General features: G+C 41.3%; 1 protein-coding gene and 1 long non-coding RNA gene across 8 annotated transcripts in view; one reads left to right on the top strand and one right to left on the bottom strand.

The window, feature by feature from the left end:
* Positions 1 to 12,817, top strand: part of CRADD (CASP2 and RIPK1 domain containing adaptor with death domain) — a 141,700-nt gene that overhangs the window by 22,726 nt on the left and 106,157 nt on the right. For 3 of the 7 annotated variants that reach the window (XR_003998477.1, XM_030548550.1, XM_030548548.1), the window contains exons 1-2: positions 8,670 to 8,748; positions 9,496 to 9,606. The exons of 2 other annotated variants lie outside the window; for them this stretch is intronic. Coding sequence is in view for 1 of the 5 variants with exons in the window: in XM_030548547.1 (XP_030404407.1) it covers positions 8,650 to 8,748 (99 nt within the window). In the remaining 4 variants the exon portion in view is untranslated. Of the gene's footprint in view, positions 1 to 8,415; positions 8,749 to 8,937; positions 9,048 to 9,495; positions 9,607 to 12,817 lie in introns of those variants that run through there. 2 more of the 7 variants (XM_030548549.1, XM_030548547.1) reach the window with 2 other exon arrangements.
* LOC115644342 overlaps positions 4,532 to 12,817 on the bottom strand; it is a 56,114-nt gene continuing 47,828 nt past the window's right edge. Inside the window, exon 3 of the long non-coding RNA XR_003998480.1 lies at positions 4,532 to 4,569. This is a non-coding gene — a long non-coding RNA (uncharacterized LOC115644342). The remainder of the gene's footprint in view (positions 4,570 to 12,817) is intronic.

Raw genomic sequence — 12,817 nt, 5'->3', positions numbered from 1 at the left:
AGCCAATTTTTGTTAAACGTGGCTCTAAAAAGTTAGACAAGGAAGGTGAGGTAATATCTTGCACTGGACCAACTTCTGTTGGTCCAAAGAAGCACTCTGTGTAAACTCAACCTCTCACCAACAGAAGTTGATGCAATAAAATATATTCCCTCACCTACCTTGTCTCTAATATCCTGGACCAACATGCCTACAACAACCTTGCATGTTCTAAACAGTTAATAGGAGACAGCAGGAGACTAGAAGAGTTTAAAATAGGAAGCTTAGAATGTTTGTTGAATGTCTTAGGGAGAATCCAAGAAGTTGGCTAGCAAATTTCTCTTGAAGCAGCTATGTGTGTAATGAAATTTTGTACTAACATAGATAAAATAAGAATAACTTGCTGAAAACAGGTTTCTCAAGTACAAGACCCCAAGTAGCAATAAATATCTTTTAAAATTGGACAGTCTAACTAATTTAATCTAATAGTAGTAGTATCAACTAGCCTGTAAAACAGTGAATGGAGGCCAAATTGATTTGCAGTGTTACTAAAGAGAGGAAGAACAGTCAAAAGACAGGGAAATTGCTTTCTCTAGGTCCAACCATTTTGGTATTCTATAACTGAAGAACAAATTGTTCCTTGTGGCCTTGATTCTGCATCTGTGTCTCATAGGCAGACTAATGGGCCTGAGCAAAGCCCTGTTGACTTCACTCCTAGCAGTATAAAAAAAAGAGAAAGTATGGACCTGTATGAAAATTTTTACCTGACTGGTGTTGAAGGGCTTCTACCTTAAGGGAAGGTATCACCATGCATCTCTCTGCAGGGGTATAAAGATCCCACCCTCAAGTACTCCACAGATGGTGTATGAAGATTCTGCTAGGGGGGGTTTCAGAACTAGGAAAGGGTTCAAAATAATTTATAACAAAGCAAGCAATGAATAAAAAATTAAGAATGAATAGTGGCCAGCCAGAGAGGCAGTGCTTTTTTTATAGACATAAAAAAAAATTATATAGAATATATAAATTTATTAAAAACATAAACCAACAATGACATAAACCCAATGAAACTAACCCAAGATGTCAGTCATCACTCTGATCTCTTTGCTTGTATGCTATATCCTTTTCTCACACCCTCATTTCCTTTAGGCCCCAGTATTGCCAGGAGTCCCTTGCAGGTGCACCCACAAGCCTGCAGAGTTTGTTTGATTGTAATAGGACTCCATATGATCACTGGAATCTCCCTGCAAAGATCTAGTTACAGGTGTGATGCTGCACCCCATATTCCTCATAGTATTGTTGTTATGATTATCACATAATTATGATGAATTTTGTATAAGATAAATCATGAGATGTAATTGAAAATGTTATGATTTGATTAACATTATTATCCTATTTGTATGCATGTATAATTTTTGTACTCAAATTTATGAATATTGACTACATATCTGTATTTCAAATGTAGCTGATTGGGAAGGGCCTAATCAGGGAAATAGGCCATTAGGAAAAACAATAGACCTTAGGAGAAGCTTATCCCCTATCTGGTGAGCCTTCCTGAGAATGCTACAAACAGCCTGTAAGTAATGGCTGCTATGACTCCACAAGGACATGTGTCAAGACCATATGATGCTGGATTCCCATCTTGGGATGTCAGTATTTTTCCACAAACTAGTCTGGGAACCAAGCTTTGAAACAAAAGGGTTCCCACCATAGGCTAAAGCTATATAAAGCAGGGAGTGACATCATCTGGGATTCTTCACTCCCCACACAAGAAGACTCCTGGAAACACCTGAGGAACTGGGGAAAGTATTGGACCCAGGGTAAAGGGATTTTTAGCCTGTGTATGAAACACCTGGGGATTCCAAGCTGCAAAGCAAGTGTAGCTTGTGCCTTAAGAACCTACAAGTCTGCCTGTACCATCAGTTAGGGTGAGAATCTGCTATTCATATCCAATCTATGTAGTATATTAAGTTTAGGTTGTGCTTTTGTTTATTTGCTAGGTAATCTGCTTTGATCTGTTTGCTATCATTTATAATCATTTTAAATCTATATTTTGTAGTTAATACACTTATTTTATGTTTTAATCCAAACCAGTGAGCTTTGACTAGAGTTGCTTTGGGAAAATCTCTGCTTGATCACTACAAGTGTGCATTGTTCTCTTCACATCAAGGGATAGGTAGACTGGGTATTAAACCCATATACTGGCCAGATTTGACCAGAGCAGGATGGTACTGCTCTGGGGTCCCTAGGTTGGGAGGCTGGTGGTGAGAGAGCCTGTGTGTAACTGCAGCTGGGTGTGTCCCTATCTGTGTGAATGCTGGTGAAAGTGCAGGCTGTAGGGCTTTAAAGCTTGTCACAACAGCACAGTGTAAGAGGGAGCCCAGACTGGTGGGTCAGAGGGCTCAGTGGTACCCTAGTTCGAGGTAGCACCCTGGGAGGAAACCTGTCACAGTGGCATAGCTGGTAGGATTAAATGCACAGCTTGTTGTTCTGAGAGAGCACTCGGTACACTGGTAGTGAGTTCTAAGTGTGGTGGCTTGAGATCAGTCAAAGAGGTTACCAGTTTGTTATATTCTGTTTACTTATTTTGGGAAAGGGAAGTAGGGACAGAAAAGCAGCAAAATGAGTGAAAGTGAAACTAGTAAGAAGCTGGAGCTGTGCAAATTGCAGGCAGAAGAGAGGGGAAGAACACATGAGATGTATGGCATTAAAACAGCTGGAAATTGAGACACAGAATGCTAGATAAGAAGCTGCACACCGAAAGGCCAAGGAACTGCAAGCCAAAGAAATAGAGAAGGAAAGAGAGAGAAAGCACCAGCTGGACTTGATAGAGAGGCAGAGGCAGAACCAGAACCCCCAAACACCAGGGAGTCCTACTGCTACAAAGATCCACAAATGGGAATGGTTGTGTCCTACATACAGCAAAATGGGATATTGCTGAATATTTTATCACCTTTGAGAGGCTTTATTATATTTCATGAGATTCTTGAGGACCAAAAGATGCCCAGTTTGGTTGCAAAGTTGTCTGGGAGAGCTCTGGATATATGCAGCAAGATGCCAATTAGAGATGCTTCAGATTATGGTAAATTAAAGGAAATGGTTTTAATACAGGTTCAGATTACACCTGTAACATATAGAGTACAATTTTGAAGCCTTAAGAGGGGTGCTGGGATGAGTAATGTGGCATATGTAAACCAGATGAAAGATTTGATGGAAAAGTGGGTAAAGGGAAAAGGAGTTACAAGGTTTGAAGAAATGTGTGATCTTGTTGCTCAGAAACATTTCCTGAGTATATGTAGTGATGATGTGAAACCGTGTTTATGGGATAAAAAGGTGAAAACTGTTGATGAACTGGCTACTTTAGTTGATCAATTTGAGCAAACTCAAGCATCTATTGCAAACAAGTCACAGACAGAGAGACTTAAACCTGATGGAAAGCAGGGTTCCCGTTTTACCCCTGGGAAGAAGATGGGGGGGCACTCACCTCCCCAAATCCATTCCTCTAGTCCTTGTCCCAAATCTCCTGTAAAAACAGAGGAACCCAGAAAGTGCTATCACTGTAATTCCACTGAATGCCTAAGAAATAAATGTCCTGTGCTGGGAGGGAACAGGCAGCAAGCAATTCATGTGAATGCTGCTACCCAGAACAAGAGGCACCTCAGACAATTGCCACTTATCATACGGGGTTTGTAAAAGTAGCCTCTCCACAGCCAGGCATGAAACACATGAAGGCTGTCAGGATTAATGGCAAGGAATGCCTTGGGTGGGAAGACACGGGCAGAAATTTCTCTGGTTAGAAGGAATGTTGTACAGGAAAGTGACTTACTGTGAGGACAGATGGCAGAACTTATAATAGTAGGAGGTTACAAAATCCTTGTGCCTTTGGCTAAAGTGCACATAGAAACTGAGGATTTGGAAATGGAAACTGTATTGGCTGTGGCTGTGGTAAATAACCTGATTGCCTTGTTCCTGGGGAATGATTTCTTCCGTGTAGCTTGGGCTGTTAAAATGAAATTTTATGCTGGAACCCCAGAGGGAAAGGGTAAAATCTCAGGAACTACTGGAGGAATGGGAGACTCTCTTTAATTCCTCTGCAGCAGTGGAAAACTGTATGCTTCCCGGGATGGGTGTGGTTGAGACCAGCTCCTGCTGCCCTATAGCTAAAGGCAGCATCTTTTCCGGGGGGAGGGGAGTGTGTTGCCTGTCAGTGAGAAAACTGTTCAGGTTGCTGGCTGCCAGCAGGTTAGCAGGGGACAGACCTCACTCTAGGGTGCATAGAGAAATGTGTCTTAGCCCTGGTAAACACGGGCGGGGAGAGGGGGGTGTCGACCTAAGATACGCTGACTTCAGCTACGTGAATAGCATAGCTGAAGGGGGCGTATCCTCGGTCGACTTACCTGGCCGTGAGGACGGTGTTGAGTCGACCGCTGCCTCTCCCCCGTCGACTCCGCTTCCGCCTCTTGTGAGCTGGAGTTCCGGAGTTGACAGGAAGTGCGTTCGGGGATCGATTTATCCGCGTGTAGATGAGATGTGATAAATTGATCCCTGATCGATCGATCCCTACCTGCCGATCCAGTGGGTAGTGAAGAGCTGCCCCTAGGGAAGACCAATGAAGGGTGATGGAATCACAGAGACCACTGAGGTGGGTGAGGGATCCATTGATTCTGTAACCCAGCTCAGAGAGGGAGGAGGGTATACTGCTTGCCAGTGAAAACTGTTCCAGCTGTTAGCTGTGAGCCCTTCACAGCTGAACAGGGGATAGATCCCACTTTAGAGAACACAGAAATGTATGTCTTAGATGGGGGCCCAGAGAAGAAAGCTGAGAGAGAATTGGTGGGAGTACAGGAATGTCTCCTCACTGATTACATGGGGGAGTTGTCCTGGACAGAACAGCTGTTTCAGCATCTGTGGACTTAGGCACCCAACCAGTGGCTCAGGTTTTGAAAGGGAGCCATGTAACTGATATCTCAGAGGGGAGCAGTAACACAACTAACCACTTGGGGATAGAGAAAGGGGTGACTGAGGATATCTCAGTGCTGTTCCCACTTTTGTAAAATGCTGTTCCTGACATACTTGTGGAAACTAAACTCTGTCTCTGTCTCTTTAAGACAGGATTGGAATCCTGCTGAATCCTACTGAAGACTTAGCAGATTCTGGTTCTTAGATTGTTGTCTCCCTAAGTGCTTATACAACACCTACTACACTTGGGATGCTAATGTAATATACATAATAATATATGAATATCACACTAGCATATGGGCAATAGTGCTGTGAGTACAGACTACTGTGGCTGACAGCAGCTGTGAATCATTGGAATCCAGAAGGGAAAGTCCTGGACACTGTAGACCTTGAAGTTTTGGAGGCATAGCAGCCAACAGAGACTGAATGGGTTGGGTTGAGGGAGACCGACAGACAGAGAAAGCCAGCCTCCTTTTAGCCAATCAGAGTCCTAAAGGAATATAAAGAATGGCAGAGAACAGACATTACCCCATCCCCTCATTCAGACTTGGAGATGCAATCAGGCCACATTTATGCATCACTTCCCTCTTCTTCCCTTTCAGATGTAACCCTGTCAGAAAGTTTTTAGTACTAGAATGCAGACACCATTCCCATTCTCCTGTGTGCATAATCATTTCAGTGCCACAGCCACTCTTCCCATTACTTGGGAAACTACTATCATTCATTAAAATCTTTTTTTTTTTTAAATAAGGAAATTCCCAGCATTTTTGGTGCTTGTTTTTTGTTTTTATTTTAAGACAAGGTTGCTAAATTAATTTCCACTCACAAAAACAGTTGTGAAAGAACATTGCCGTTATAAAAAAAACACCAAAATCCTGAACACCCCAAAGTGAGTTTGTCCATAAATATGAATTCTCATTATAGTCAATTTGTAAATTTAGTAATACCAAACTAACTCTGGAAGAGGGAGCCTTAGTTCTGTTTATCTCAGTTTAAAAGGGGCACTTTGAGTTTAAAGTCGTGTTGTGAGGAAACATTTTGTTTTGCCTATGGACTCCATCCTACAATGCAGAAGGGGGCTCTGCTGTACATGTGCAATTGCAGGCTCACTGATGGCCCAGATCCTGCAAAGACAAGTGCTTAACTACATGCCCTGAATGAATAGTTTCATTGTAGTCAATGGGACTACTCACAGTGAGTAAAGTTAAGCATGTGTGTCCCCTGCGGAATTAGAGCCTGTATTACTAATAATGACTCCTTAGATTTTTAAAACGGGCAAATAATTAAAAAAAAAACAATCTACTTTTCACTTATATTGTTTACTTTTTTGAATTTCGCTCAATTTGGACAATCAAGTCAGTTTCACCTTTGTTTACAGTCTGTTTTAATTTGTATATTTTCAATACTGCATTATTTGAGTTGTAATCACTGTAGAAAGATGTTTGTTTAAAAAAACAATTTCCATTGTAAATAAACAATATAGCAACATTTGTAATAAAGGTAGGTTTTCTACATTTGGGCAAAATCTAAACATTGAGCCAAACTGTTTCCATCCAATAGATTTTTGATATTATAATTATACATCTATAGATATTACAGTTTGCTATAGATTAAAATTAAATGACTGTACTTTAATTGATTACACTGGTCTACAATTTTTGAGAAGTCGTCTGCTTCAGAGATAAAATGTGCTATTTATTATGTATTTTGATGTGCTGAATTCAAATATGACAATTAAAACAACTGGCTACTGTTTCTAAGATATTTAAGTTTTTACATTTTATGTCTTTGTATATTGTGTAGATAGTAGAGTTTTAATCATAAAAACCTAGGTCTTTTCATGTGTTTATGGTTGCTTTACATGATATTTCACCTGTCCTGTTTATGTAACACTTTAAAAATCAGCAAAAGGGTTATATATAATTAAAATTTATTATGAAACAAAAGGCAAAAACTATTATGTACATAGTTTAGTCCTATTCAGTGTCTACTTGGCGCTTCTTGGCTTGTCTCTTGTATTCATTAAATGGAGCATCTCTTGTCCCTGTCCAGCAACAGTCTGCAAGCATTGATGGGCTCCATTTGCCCTGATAGCCTGCCAGGAGATTCCACTGCTGTAGTCTGGAGCCCAACAGCTCTGCCTTACTCTTGGGTAGTTCCAAATCCCTGACAAGGTCATTCAGTTCACCTTGTGTTATGAGGTGTGGTTCAGAGGAGGAGGGTGGGAGAAAATGTGGGTCCTGTGACATTGATGGTTCAGGACCAGAAGTTTCATCCTCTTCCTCTTCCTCGTCTGACTCAAGTGAGAATGATTCTGGTGCATCAGGAACCGGCAGTCCTCCTCCGTGGGGTTCTGGGCATATAGCTGATAGAATGTTTGGATAATGCACAGTCCACTTTTTCTTCGACACACCTTTCCCAACTGGTGGTACCATGCAGAAGTAACAATTGCTGCTATGATCTGTTGGCTCTCTCCAAATCATTGGCACTGCAAAAGGCATAGATTTCCTTTTCCTGTTCAACCACTGGCCAAGATTTGTTGCACAAGTGTTGCAGCATATGTGTGGGGCCCACCTCTTGTCCTGATCTACAATTTTGCAGCAAAAATAAAGGTGATAGGCTTTCTTAACCAGAGTGGTTATACTGCGCTTTTGTGATGCAAAAGTCACTTCACCACAAACATAGCAGAAGTTATCTGCACTGTTCACACAAGTACGAGGCATCTCTGCTTACTTTGGCTAAACAGAAATGTGTCCCTTTGCAAAATCAAACACTGACAAATAAGAGAGCACCACACTGGATGATTTCTAGAGCTGATATAGGGCAATTTGTTCAGCAGAGTGATGTAAGCTTCGTTATGATTGCATCATCCATGCCATCTAGGAATAACATGATGCAATTCATATCATGTATGACGCAATACCAGCTTCAGATTGCATCATTCATTGTTTTGCCTCAAAAGCAAGTACTGTCCAAACCCAGTCATAGATTTATTCATAGATCCAGTCAAATTTGTATTTTACTCATTTCTGGTTTAAATTGAGATCCCTTCCCTTTATAACTCATTTATCCTCCGCCATTCCCAAGTCAAGGGTCGTATATACTGACCCAATAGCATATCTTGAAAACTAGAGTCAGTCAACAATTTTAAGCATCATTTTCGTTCTCAGTGACCCAGAATTAGTAAAGTTGGACTACATTTATTTCAGAAGCATTTTGGCTGTAGAGCAGTGTTATGCACAATGGGGCAGAGTCAATGTTACATGTTCAGCCTGGACTATCACAGTTCTGACTTTTGAGCATTTTAAATAGTAATTTGTTTCATGGATGGATATATGAGCACTATAACAATCAAGCTGGTTGTTAAGGACAAAGACCAATGTCACCCCCGACCTGCAGAAGTGCTCTGTGTAGCTAGAAAAACTTCTCTCTCTTTCTAACAGAGGTGGGTCCAATCAAAGATTTTACCTTTGTCTGACTGGGCTCCCAGGGCTGCAACACCGCTCCAGACAAAGAACATTGTCTCGGGGTATTGATTACACTGTTCTCATGTTACACTTACATGACATTTCCCACGTAAGTGCTCTCTGCTAGTCTAACACTTGGGAGTGCCTGTCTCCACAATACTGATGGCTGCTGCGCTTTCTATGCCAAAACATTTGACCTCAACAAACATGGCGGCTGCATTTCCCCGGAGGACTGGTCCCCTTAGGAAGGATGGGGGCAGGGCATTTCCTGTTCAGCCCTTTTGCCTTCAACAAAGATGGTGCCTCCAGCCCAGGGCCGGGAGCGTATGTAATCCCCGGGTTTCCGGCTGTAAGTATACTTCAGTGCCTTCCCCGTGCGCAGGCTGGGAGTCTTGCTGCCTCTCCACTGGGGGCTGGCTTTGCAGGCTGCTTTCCTCCAGCCTCTTGTTTAGCCGTGTCCTTATGATCCCTGCACCTTTCCTCCTGCCCCAAGCGCCACTGGCTTTGGAAGATCAATCCAGGCACGTACATTCACACGCACAGCAAGACAGGTCCAGCCATGATAGTCTGTCCTCGCCCCCCACACCCCAGCAGCAGCAGCAGCTTCCGCAGCACTGACAGATCCTGCTACCGGCTCAGTTTATAATGGTATGGTGGCTTTGAGGAGGAGACGCCCCGCAATGCTGCCGTGTTTTATGCTGCTGCTGCTGCTGCTGCTGCTGATCCGGATCTCGGGTTAGCATGGGAGGCTACAATGCCCCTGCCTTGCACATCCCCGGGGATTAGATCCACTCCTACCCTGCTGCCGTAGCTTAAGAGTTTTGCCCGGTCTGTTTTTGACACACGGGGATGAAAAACCAGCCAAACTCAAAAAGTCTGATATATAGTAGGTGTAATTTGTTGGCGGATTCCTCTGTTACTAGGGTTTAAACTACTAGCCACCCCAGAATCCCTGAGACAGTTTCACCTCCTGCAGGAAAGCTATAAAGTTCTCAATGAATTTCAGGGGGCATTCTGGTGTTATGTGTATCTACACACTATGTGAGACAGTAGCAGCATATATCGATTCAATGAAATGACAAATGTCTCCCTACAGCTTTATGACATGATCACTTTATGCAAGAGGAATAATAAGGAGAGGGAGGAACCCTAAATCTTAACCTGCTGGATTAGATGAGCTACAGAAAATACTAGACCTGCAGTGCCAGTAAGTATGAATGGCAATAACCAATCTGTTTGTTCTGTATTGTCATGGATGCGCCTGTTTCTAAATCTATATAGTTTATGGAGCACTTTCCAACTGAAAAAGCAGGGGAAAAACCGTCCAGACCTGACAGGATAATAATCAGGCCGTTTGGAGTTAATGGCTCACACCATTCCTGCCTAACCAGGCAGTAACTTCCCTTTTGAAACATGCCAGGAGTCATAGGGATCCAATCCAAATGATTATTGACTCACAGAGAAACCAATTAATATAATAGCTATTAAATCTGGAGAAAAGCTAGAGTGTTTCTTTCAAAGGTTAAATAAATGGGTATGAGGAAGCTATTCAGAGCCAGATTTTCAGCTTTCACTTCTGGTGTGCTTCTACATCAATGTCTGCATGCAAACAATGATTTTCCCCTGTGTCTATAGCAATACTTATGTCAGTGGTTCCCCAACATTTTTCAGGCCAATAGCACATTAATGTTTTCAGAAGAGTGTAGCAGGCGCCAACAATTTTTTAAGGCTTGTTTTGTATTTGTACATTAAATAATACAAAAAACATCATATATAATATTACATAATATATGAATCCATAAGCTAAAAAAGGTAAAAGGTGTTAATTAAATTATTCTGCAATTATTCTTTCACCTTACCTGGTGAATTTGCTCTTTTTTATCTACCTGTAAGGAAAATGAAGGAGTTTTTACAAAATAAATATCATAAACGGTTTTCATCTTATTTATTTTTAAAAAGTAAAACATTATTGAACTGCTGGTCCAAATATATTTGTTATTCTTACTTTAACATAGCCAATTATGGTTAATTAACAAATATTCTTTGTTTATTGAAATCCAGATACAAGTAACAATACTAACAAATATGGAAAAAAGTTAAACACAAGTTAATCATACGAACTCATCAGCACTTAATGGAAAATAGGTATAATAATTCACATGGTTTTTCTAATAAAGTCAGTGTGATTTTTGGCACTGCATTTCTTCAACCAATTTTTCGTAGTTGGGAGAGTAGGATGATATTTCTGTTCATAAGCAACTGTCAAGATGGGCATCTGTAAGCCGAGTTCTATTTTTTGATTTTATGATGTTTGTTGTTGAAAACAGACCTTTGCATAGATAAGTGGAACTGAAATAAGAATTTATTTTGTATGCTATGTTTTTTAAGGCAGGAAACTTTTTTCGGTCAACCAGATTCCAAAAGTTTTTATCTGTTGCGCAGGGTTTTAGAATAATATCTTTTTGAAGGTCCAAAATCTCCAGTTCTATGTCTTCTGTTCTTACTTGAATGAGACTCGCAATTAATGTAGCCATTTCTGTTACCTCTATTTGGCAAGTAAAAAGATTCACAAGAAAGGCAACTACAGGCTCAATGATGATGAACTGTTGAAATCTCTTTTCATATTGTTCCAGAAGTGCTGGAATGTAGATAACAAATGGTGATGGGTTAAAATCACTGTCACATACCATTTTTCTTTATACTTGGAAAATGTACAGGAGACTTCGTCTTCATATGTGACATCCACAAGATCAGTTCTGCTTTGAATGGTTTTACAGAACCTATCATTTGAGCCTCATGTTTGTCTTTTCCCTGGAGCTCAAGATTTAAAATGTTCAATTTGTCAGTGATGTCGGCAAGAAAAGCCAAGTCTGTTAACCAGCTGGAGTCTTCTAGTTGCTCGAAGTTCTGATTTGTGGACTTCAGAAATTCTTTGATCTCTTCTATTAGACTTAAAAAATATGCAAGAACTTTACCTTTGCTCAGCCATCATACTTCTGTGTGCAAGATAAGATCAGATGGTTTATCATAATCATCTTCCAACAGGGCCTTAAAAAATCGGTGTTGCAAAGGTTTCGCTCGAATAGAGTTAATTATTTTAATAACATTCACAATGTATTGAAAAGAGAGAACTTTGACGCACACAGCTTCTTGGTGGATAATACAATGATAAGACATAAAGTTCAGAAAGGATTCATTCTTCTTACAGAGTGCAATTAATCCATTGGTGCTGCCCATCATTGCTGGTGCCCCATCAGTGGTGATAGCAGACAGCTCGTGTAGTGGCATACTAATTGATGTTGCGTATGATTTGAATAAATTATAGACGTCCTCATCCGTTGTTCACCCTTTCATAGGCAATACTTTTAGTAACTCTTCTTTTATGGTGAAGTCACTAAATACCATCCTCACCGTAACTGCCAACTGCATTGTATCCGATATACCTGTCAACTCATCAAATTGCAGTGAAAACCAGTCACACATTTCCAAGTCATCCTTTACCTGAGTTTGCATGTTGCTTGCAATTGCATGTATCCTCCTCGTAACTGTGTTGTCTGATAACTGCAAGTCTTGTGTTGCCAACAAAATCTCAACCTTGTTAGGAAATCCTTGAAACAGGCAATCAGCACCCATCAAAAATGCTTCCTTCAACAATTCACCATCTTGAAAGGGTTTTTTCTTCTTTGCGACCAGATGTGCAATTTTAAAGGAAGCAATAGTAGCACTTTTAGACTTTACCACTTGTCTAGTGAAAACAGATTGCTGGGCAGATGGGTTTGATTTGAGTTGATTAATTTTCTTCTTTCTCAACTCAGATTTAAGTGGATGGCTAATGTCAAAAGAGCCATGATTAGTTTGAAAATTGCATTTGACATTGTTTTTTCGGCACTGCAACAGCACCCGCGCACAATAAGCAAACACATTTCCCTTTATTTTCAGTAAAACAATAGGATTCTTACCACTCTGTGTGGAAATAATACGTATGTTGTCTTTTATTTGAACCACTCATTTTGAGGCAAAATGTTAAAAAAATAATAAATTGCAAAGCACAAGAAAACAGCAGTATCAATGCAGTGGAAGAATACTCACATACAGGGCTGGCTCCAGGCACCAGTGGAGCAAGCATGTGCCTGGGGCAGGACATGCTACGGGGCAGCATTCCGTCCATTCTTGGGACGGGGGATGGCAGAGTCGGAGCTTTTTTTTGGTGGCAGTTCTGGGCAGTGTGGAGAGAAGCTGGAGAGAAGGTGCAAGGACAGACAACACCAGCGCCTGCAGCCGTGGAGTCCTCTGTCCCCAGCAGGTGTGGGGCCTCAGCTTCTCTCCTCTGCTGGGCACTAGGCGGGCCCCGCACCTGCTGGGTACAGAGAACACCGGTGCCTGCAGTCCCAGAGTTCTCTGTCCCCAGCAGGCACCAC

This window comes from Gopherus evgoodei, chromosome 1, assembly GCF_007399415.2.
Source record: "Gopherus evgoodei ecotype Sinaloan lineage chromosome 1, rGopEvg1_v1.p, whole genome shotgun sequence".
Classification (NCBI taxonomy): domain Eukaryota; kingdom Metazoa; phylum Chordata; order Testudines; family Testudinidae; genus Gopherus; species Gopherus evgoodei.
Note: the sequence above shows the minus strand (reverse complement) of the source record. Positions and strands in the feature narration are given on the sequence as shown.